The following is a 9,573-nucleotide window of genomic DNA, read 5'->3' on the forward strand; positions in this document are numbered from 1 at the left end:
GTTTTTGTTTACTATAATAACCTTGGCGCACATGCACACACATGCACACACACGCAAATGAGCTGGCTGTGAACTGATAGTTTTGTGAAGACATTTTGTATTGCTTATGTTTTTGCTGTTGTTGCAGCTGTTTCTATTAACCCTGTTTGAAGGGGTTAGTCAGTGATACATGTTTAATATTACATAACATGTCAAATGTGCCATGATTTTTCTCTCTCTCTTTCTGTCAGATAAAGGTAAAGGTACTTGGTCCTTCTTACATGTACTACTAAAGTCAAAGAAAAAGCATTGGATTGGGGTAAACATGGGCAAGAGAGTTTTCTTCCACCATATATCTTGCACCAGTCTAGGTGCTTATTCTTTAAATCCAAGTCACATAAGGATTAATTTATAATGTAAACCTAACCATGTCCTGGCCAGTTGTATGGAGTCCTCTATTGGACAAAAGCCTGTATTAGCATGGGCAGCGCCATTGAGGACTTTCACCATTTTGATTTAGTCAACTGGGCGGGACTACCAAGTTCATTGGCTAATCCCTCCTGATGACCTGGTTGGCATGACATGATGACCCGGTTGGAGTCGTGACAAAAGGGATCAGCCAATGAATTTTACTTGTGAAAAATAACATTTACTATTTCAAGATGGAGATGGCCTAATGGCGCTGCCCATCCTCTCACAGACACCATCATATTTTACTCCCCCCCAGTGTCAAGAAGGGACTACCCCCCCAAAGAAACTACAGGTATACAACACATAAATAGCTCCTAGCCTCCCATGCATAGGCTACTTTCTGTCCCAAAGACTAAAACTGAAACTAAATAATATAAAATGAAAGTGAATGTTTTTTTATCAAACCGAAACTAAATAAAAAATTGTGAATCAAGTCTGAAAACAAAATTTAAAAAATTAAAAAACGGATACAAATTAAACATCATTTTAAATCACAAAACATTAATAACCTTGGTGTGCGCACGTGTGTGTATGTGTGTGTTTGCATGTGGTGTATGCCTGTGTGTGTTTACAATGGCCTTGTTTTTTTCAATAAAGTTTTGAAGTCATGTGAAAGTTTCTTATCTGATATCAGCACTCACTATCCCTCACAGAGAGAGAGAGAGAGATTGTGAAAGGGAAAAGGTATCTAATTACGACTACAACGTGTCTTGCAGATATTACTGGCCCGTCTTCTTACCAATTGTATTCGTCAGGTGTCATGCTACCCATAGTTCTGCTATGTTTAATGTCCCAGAGCCACTGGTCAAAATAGATGCCATTTCAGATCCATTTATTTACTGTATATCTCAATGTTCATCATTGAAATATTTATATAATTGAACGTTTAAATAGTGGGTGATTGAAGAATGAAATAATGTAGATTTCAGATTACTTTTAATAATAATAATAAGTCTACCACATTTCCTATCCACCACATATACAATGTATTAGGGATATACTGTAAATTATGTTGCAAGTGGTAGCATACCTATAGTATGCCTTTGCTCTGAACTATGGGTAACTCACAACACTTTGTGAAGATAATGCAATGAACAAAAATAGAAACACAACATGCAACAATTTCAACAATTTTACTGAGTTACAGTTCATATAAGGAAATCGGTCAATAAAAAAAAAGTGTTAGGTCCTAATCTATGGATTTCACACGACTGGGCAGGAGCACAGCCATGGGTGGGCCTGGAAGGGCATAGGCCCACCCACTTGGGAGCCAGGCCCAGCCAATCAGAATGAGTTTTTACCCACCAAAGGGCTTTATTACAGACAGAAACAGTCCTCGGTTTCATCAGCTGTTTGGGTGGCTGGTCTCAGACGATCCCGCAGGTGAAAAAGACGGATGTTGAGATCCTGGGCTGGAGTGGTTACACAAGGTCTGCTGTTGTGAGGCCGGTTGGACTTACTGCCAAATTCTCTAAAATGACTTGGAGGCGGCTTATGCTAGAGAAAGAAACATTAAATTATCTGGCAACAAATCTGCTGGACATTCCTGCAGTCAGCATGCCAATTGCAGGCTCCCTCAAAACTTCAGACATCTGTTGCATTGTGTTGTGTGACAAAACTGCACATTTTAGAGTGGCCTTTTATTGTCCCCTGCACAAGGTGCACCTGTGTCATGATCATGCTGTTTAATCAGCTTCTTGATATGCCACACCTGTCAGGTGGATGGATTATCTTGGCGAAGGAGAAATGCTCACTAACAGGGATGTAAACACATTTTTGCACACAATTTGAGATGGAACATTTTTGTGCGTATGGAACATCTTTGGAACATTTCTGGGATCTTTTGTTTCAGCTCATGAAACATGGGACCAACACATTTTGTGTTTCTATTTTTATTCAGTATAAAATAAATATTGTATGTATTTCACAACTACGGTTTTCCTGGTAATTGTCCGTCTTTCGTTTCCTACTGGTCTTGCCCTAAGGAGTCTGTTGTCCAAATGCTTGCTGAATAGTGAGTATGCAGGGCATTATATGTGAAATGGGATGACGCTGGTACTAAGGTGCAGCCCATACAGATTAAACATTAACATAGGTGAAGATGAACTATGAACTCTAAATACTGTTCCCCCCGCACATGCATTACACACATTCATAAGGACAGTGTCAGTGTGGGATAAGTTCATTCAATAGGCAGACAGCGACTATGGCGGCTAGGATAGGAGGCAGTGTTCTGGTGACAGGGTCTAACCGGGGAATCGGTCTAGAGCTAGTCCGTCAGCTGGCAGAGTCCACCAGTGCTCCAGCCCAGATCTTTGCCGCGTGTCGAGATCTATATGGAGCTCAGGTAGTCCACAGCCTCTAAGGCCAGTTCACAGAAAGTAGCAAAGTATCAGAGAGCTCCAGAGCAGCCTAATGCATGGCACAGAGTATGTAGAGGTTGGCAACAATAGAAAACTGAGAATGGTTTCTGTTTTATGTAGCAAGCTATTTGAGTTAAATATAATACGTAGATTCTCTCATTATTAAGTACTGTACATTTGTTGTGTATTTGAATTGGAAAGATTCATTAGCACGTGACTTTGTATATCCACTTAATTCTCTCTGGAAATTGTCGGAGTGAATCAGGATCCTAGAAGTTAGCCTGCCCTGACCCAACACATTTGCTCCTGCTTCAAGGCACTGAAGGAGCTGGCGCAGAGGCATCCCCAACTGCTCACTATTCTGAGATTGGGTAAGGGTTTCTGCTACTTTGGCTTTATAAAAACACAAAAACGAATTTTACCTCTATTGCAATTGCCATGAACATGTTGTAAAAGAAAAAGTCCAATAGCCCAAATGTCCCATGTTGAGGCTTATATTTTGCATATTGTGACCTGCCATAAAAATACACAGTGTCACGATTTCCGCCGAAGTTGGTTCCTCTCCTTGTTCGGGGTGCTCGGCGATCGGCGTCGCCGGTCTTCTAGCCATCATCGATCCACTTTTCATTTTCCTTTTGTTTTGTCTTATCTTCCCACACACCTGGTCTCATTTCCCTCATTACATGTTGTGTATTTAACCCTCTGTTCCCCCCATGTCTTTGTGCGGAATTGTTTATTGTAAGTGCATGTGCACGTTTTCTCTGGTGCGCTACGGGTTTTGTACCCATTTGTTTGTTGTTCTGGTTTCCGGTGGTTTTATGAATAAAACTGCTCTGTTGATTACCCAGTTTTGCTCTCCTGCGCCTGACTTCCCTGCCGCCAGTTACGCACCCCTTACACACAGAGATAACACAAGAGACAACTTTGTACAAAAAATGTATTTCTTATAGGGTGACAACAAGAGCTGAGTGAGCTATACTTCCTTTCTAAACTTCTACATTTCAAAAATGTTGTGTTGACAGACGTTGCAGACCCAGTCAGTATATCCAAGGCCTCCAGGGTAGTCGGTGATAAACTGATTGACGGCAGCCTGAATCTGATCATTAACAACGCTGCCATTAATGGCACTGCCATGAACAACGGGAATAACCACCCTGGCACACTGGCAGTGACGGGAAAGAAGGAGATGGTGGATTTGTTTGTCACCAACGCAGTGGGACCCATGCTCATCGCTAAGGTCGATACTGTACATGCACTATTACATGAAGTGCTTCAGAAGACTAGGCTTTTGTCTTACTGTTTCATTGTTTACTTACTCCCTTCTCAGGAATGTTGTTATGTTGTACTTTGAGTTATATGCTCTCTATAAATCTCTCAATGAATACATGCTACACATTATTTGGGGGATCAATTCCTAAAGGGCAAAGGTGTATGAAAAAGTCACAAGATCCAGATCTTTGATGTATTGACACTGAGATTAAGAAAATGACTTCTTCATCTGTCCTTTCTTGCAGGAGTTCAGGTCATACCTGCAGAAGGCAGCTGACCAATCAGGTCCTGTGACAACAGGGATGTCCTGTAGCAGGGCAGCCATCATCAACATCTCCACTCTGCTGTCCTCGGTTGAGAAGTGTCCTGAGACTTTCTCCATGGCCCCTATGTATCCTTACAGAGCCAGCAAGGTATGCCACCATCAGTAGGCCTTCTTCTAATGTGATCCTTAACACTCTTCTGGCTGATAGTGGAACAGTTTCTATTAATTCCATGCTGAATAACGAAGATGTGGATAAAATGATTTCTGTTGTCCTATTCTCCACTAGGCAGCACTGAACATGCTGACATGTTGCCTGGCAGAGGACTTCCAGAGGGATGGGATTCTGGTCATGGCCATTCACCCTGGCTGGGTGAAAACTGACATGGGAGGACCACATGTGAGTAACGGGGGGGGGGGATAAAAATATTGGTTTTCATTAATTATAGCAACAGTGCTTTTGCATGTATCTGTAAAATAAAACTATTAAGCTTAAAAGTCCACAACGGCATTCTACACAATGCACTGCACATTGCTCTGAAGTAGCAAAACTCATTATGATAATTACATATTTGTTTATAAGTGTAGAATAAGGTAGGACTAGAGTCATAGCAGAGTGGCAGAGATATAAGACTGTTTGTCTGTGATGGGTTTCTGTTCGACAGGCACCGGTGAAGACTGAGGACAGTGCCAAAGGCATTCTGCATGTGATGTCAACCCTCACAGAGAAGCACAATGGCAGCCTTCTGGACTGGGAAGGGAATGGTATCCCATGGTGATGTTCCAGGCCAATGGTCCAGTCTCAGGGACCAATAGACTTAGACTTCTGAGTTCTGTGAAAAAATCTCTTAGTGTGACTGAATAATGTTTTGTCTTCCTCAAGGCGAGTCTGTAATCTGTAGTTTCATTTTTCATTCTGATTCAATTTCTTAACTCAGTAAACTGACTGCAAGACTCTCATTGATCATTTGTAATCCTCTAAAAACAGCTTGTCATTATTCGGGACACAAAACAAAATGTGCCAACAGCATTTATCATATAATTTGTTCAAACAATAACTTGTCACTTTACTTTGTCGGACTTATCCAAAAGATAGCACTCGTTATGACTATATAAGAACGGTTAAACTAATGGGCAAAATGATGAGCCATCCTAAAGTTGAGCATAATGGAAATAGATGTGTGTTTTCCTGCAACTGTCCCTGTGATGGGCATCACTCTATCACAGCAGATCAGTGGCAGAATGAAAAGAAAAACAGAGGAAAATATGGAAGGACCCACCGGTCAATTCAACATCTATTCCACGTTGATTCAACATAATGTCATTGAAATGACGTGGAAACAACGTTGATTCAACGAGTGTGTGCCCAGTGGGGATGGGTGAAAGACAGATGATGGAAACATAAAGAGGTGACGCAGATAGACCCATTTGCTTTATTATTATTTTTTACATTTTTTTTAATGTTGATTTATCGACACCCCTACTCCTCGTACAACGCTGTGTACAACGCTGGTGTAACGGATGTGAAATGGCTAGCTAGTTAGCGGGGGTGCGCGCTAATAGCGTTTCAATCGGTTGCGTCACTCGCTTTGAGACCTTGAAGTAGTGGTTCCCCTTGCTCTGCAAGCTTTTGTGGAACGATGGGTAACGATGCTTCGTGGGTGACTGTTGTTGATGTGTGCAGAGGGTACCTGGTTCGCGCCCGGGTCGGGGCGAGGGGACGGACTAAAGTTATACTGTTACACTGGGTACTACTCCCTTCACAGAACAGAGCAAACTGTCTCTAACCAGAATAGAAAGAGGAGTGGGAGGCCCTGGTGCACAACTGAGCAAGAGGACAAGTACATTAGAGTGTCTAGTTTGAGAAACAGACGCCTCACAAGTCCTCAACTGGCAGCTTCATTAAATAGTACCCGCAAAACACCAGTCTCAACGTCAACAGTGAAGAGGCGACTCCGGGATGCTGGCCTTCTAGGTAGAGTTCCTCTGTCCAGTGTCTTCTGTGTTCTTTTGCCCATCTTAATCTTTTATTTTTATTGGCCAGTCTGAGATATGGCTTTTTCCTTGCAACTCTGCCTAGAAGGCCATTATCCCGGAGTCGCTTCTTCACTGTTGACGTTGAGACTGGTGCACTGAGTTCTGAGTGCACTGAGTTCTATCAGACAGATAGTTAGCAAACCACGCAACTGCAAACCAAACCAAACCATGCAACTGCATGCTCTGAAAGACCTACACTCAACAATCTCTGCCTTAGTATAGCATGATGAACTGTATCAAAAGCCTTAGAGAGATCCATAAAAAGTGAGACACAGTGCTGTTTTTTGTCAAGGGCTTCAGTGATATCATTTAAAACCTTCATGGCTGCTGTAATTGTGCTATGCTTCTTCCTGAAGCCCGATTGGTACATTGATAAAATAGAGTTAGTAAATAAAAACTCTTTTAGCTGTTCTCTCACAAGGGTTTCAAGTATTTTCACTAGGGGTGACAGCTTTGAGATTGGCCTATAATTATTTAAAAGAGTTGAATCTCCCCCTTTGAAAGTGGTAGGACAAATGCTGATTTCTAGATCTTTGGAATTTCATTACCTTCCAGGGTTAGATTGAACAGATATGTAAGTGGTTCAGCTATGAAGTCAGCTGACAGATTTAAAAAGCAGGGATCCAAAAGATCAGGACCTGCAGGCTTTCTCTGATCTAAAGATTTCAGGGCTTTATGTACCACCTGCACCGAGAATGGCAAAAAGATAAAAGTTTGACCAGCTCTCACTGGTTCATCCACACAGGGTTGTACAGAGACAGAGGACATTGAATCAAACAGCCTACCAGATGATACAAAGTGCTCATTGAAACAATTCAGCATTTCAGTTTTGTCATATACAGCAAATGAGTCCTTCTAAACAGATGACGGTAATTTATTAACATTACTGTTACAAGACATAGACTTAATAGCCTTCCAAAATTTTCTAGGGTCATTCAGGTTATCAGTGGTAACAGACATGAAATATTCAGACTTGGCCTTCCTGAGAAGGAAAGAACACTTGTTTCATAACTGCCTAAAAATAAGCCAATCAGCATCAGAACATAATTTCCTTGCCTTGTGCCTTGATAGTACGAACTGGCCATGACAGACTCAGCAGATTTGGACCAGCTCCGCCAAGCTGTCTCCCTGCAGGGAGCCACCATTGGAAGACATCAGGAGTTGCTACAGGGCCTTTTGGAAAGGCTCAGTTCCTTGACAGAACACCACGACAATGGTGTAAAGGCTATTATGGAGCAAATCAGGGAGTTAGCTCAGAGACTGTCTGCCACCTCTGAAAAATCTCTGAACCTTTGAAAAATTTGCCACCTCTGATTTTTTTTTCAACCTATCTGTGGTGAGTTTGTACAGCCTATCCCGACTCCCCGTGAACGCCGTTTACCACCCCCAGAGCAATATTCGGGGAATCGTGGTAACTGCCGGGGTTTTCTTTCTCAATGATCGCTTATTTTTGAGCTACAGCCAACTTCGTTTTCTTCAGACTTATCGAAGAAAGTGTATATAATTACGCTAATGTAGGGAAGGGCGCTCGCCTGGGCTACGGCAGTTTGGGAACAACAATATGCCATATGCGGTCATTTGGAGGAATTCATGGCAGAGGTGAGAAGTTTGAGTTGCCGGTATCCGGGTGAAAGGCGGCCTGCAAACTGCTTGACTTACGTCAAAACTCTCGTAGTGTGGCAGACTACGCGGTGGACTTTCACATGTTGGCCGCCAAGAGTGCCTGGAATCCGGAGTTTCTTTTTGATACATTTCTGCACGGATTATCTGAGGAGGTAAAGGATGAGCTAGCTGCTCGGGAACTGCCGGTGGACCTCAACTCTCTTATCGCTTTAACGATTAAAATTGAAGGACGCCTAAGGGAAAGCAAGAGTGAAAGGAGGTCTGGTCTCGGGCCGACTCGTGCACCCAATATGGCGCGTTCACCTCCTATGGAATCCGGATGTTTCCAAAAGTAGCTCTTCCGAGAGCAGTCGAAGTCACCCGAGATCTCTCGTGATTCGACGACGGGTGAGTTGGATACTCCTGAGCCTATGCAGTTGGGAAGAACTAGGCTATCAGTTTGGGATCGCTCATGGAGGATGAATAGTAACTGTTGTCTGTACTGTGGAGGGGCAGGACATTTTATAGCTACCTGCCCTATCAGGAAACCCCTGCCTCTAGTGGGTACCAGTACTATGGTGAGTCAGACTGGGAGTTCCCTAATTCCCATCACCCGCACACCCCTTTTTGCTCTTGTGCTGTGGGGAGACCAATCTAAGTCTCTCCGAGTGCTCATTGACTCTGGGGCTGATGAAAGTTTTATGGATGCCACTATTGCATCGGAGCTTGGTATTCCCACTCAGCCTCTCTCTGTTCCCATGGATGCTAAGACACTGGACGGCCGCTCTATAGGGGAAGTCACTCATAGTACTGTGCCGTTCAATTACGGGTTTCTGGTAATATACAGTTCATCCTCATTGCATCTCCCCATGTTCCGGTTGTGTTGGGATTTTCCTGGCTACAAAAACACAATCCTGTGATTGACTGGACCACAAGCTCCATCCTGGGTTGGAGTACTTTTTGACATTCCCTCTGCCTTCAAGCAGCACAGTCTTCCCCCAAGTCGTCTTCCTCAGGATGTTAGCAAGACTGTGGATGTCTCTGCTATTCCTACTGAATACCATGACCTCCTGGAAGTGTTCAGTAAGGCATGTGCTACTTCCCTTCCTCCGCACCGTCCTTATGATTGTCCCATTGACCTTCTCCCAGGCACTACACCACCTTGGGGCCGGTTGTATTCTCTGTCCGGACCAGAGACCAAAGCTATGGAGGAGTACATAGAGGAGTCTCTGGCCACTGGGGCCGTCCGTCCTTCTGCATATCCTGCCGGCGCAGGGTTTTTCTTTGTGGAGAAGAAGGACAAGACCCTTTTTTAAATTTATTTTTTATTTCACCTTTATTTAACCAGGTAGGCTAGTTGAGAACAAGTTCTCATTTGCCACTGCGACCTGTCCAAGATAAAGCAAAGCATTTCGACACATACAACAACACATAGTTACACATGGAATAAACAAACATACAATCAATAATACAGTAGAAAAATCTATATACAGCATGTGCAAATGAGGTAGGATAAGAGAGGTAAGGCAATAAATAGGCCATGGTGGCAAAGTAATTACAATAGCAATTAAATCCTGGAATGGTAGGATG

At 43.0% G+C, this 9,573-nt stretch overlaps 1 protein-coding gene across 1 annotated transcript; it reads left to right on the plus strand.

Moving 5' to 3' along the window:
• Positions 1–2,637: 2,637 nt before the first annotated feature.
• zgc:158868 (uncharacterized protein LOC791147 homolog) lies at positions 2,638–5,301 on the plus strand. The gene is made up of 6 exons (XM_055932934.1): positions 2,638–2,797; positions 3,130–3,184; positions 3,836–4,050; positions 4,328–4,495; positions 4,634–4,744; positions 5,010–5,301. Exons 1-6 carry the CDS (start codon positions 2,657–2,659, stop codon positions 5,121–5,123), a joined length of 804 nt encoding a protein of 267 aa, XP_055788909.1. The 5' UTR covers positions 2,638–2,656; the 3' UTR covers positions 5,124–5,301.
• The last annotated feature ends 4,272 nt before the right edge of the window (positions 5,302–9,573 follow it).

This window comes from Salvelinus fontinalis, chromosome 9 (assembly GCF_029448725.1).
Source record: "Salvelinus fontinalis isolate EN_2023a chromosome 9, ASM2944872v1, whole genome shotgun sequence".
In the NCBI taxonomy this organism is placed as follows: Eukaryota; Metazoa; Chordata; class Actinopteri; order Salmoniformes; family Salmonidae; genus Salvelinus; species Salvelinus fontinalis.

What these genes read in the sequence shown, in the direction of transcription:
- zgc:158868 (XM_055932934.1), top strand. Translation starts at nt 2,657, where the DNA reads ATGGCGGCTAGGATAGGAGGCAGTGTTCTGGTGACAGGGTCTAACCGG. An exon ending in ATCCTTACAGAGCCAGCAAG is followed by an intron (nt 4,496 to 4,633) that starts GTATGCCACCAT and finishes ATTCTCCACTAG; the next exon opens with GCAGCACTGAACATGCTGAC. An exon ending in CTGACATGGGAGGACCACAT is followed by an intron (nt 4,745 to 5,009) that starts GTGAGTAACGGG and finishes TCTGTTCGACAG; the next exon opens with GCACCGGTGAAGACTGAGGA.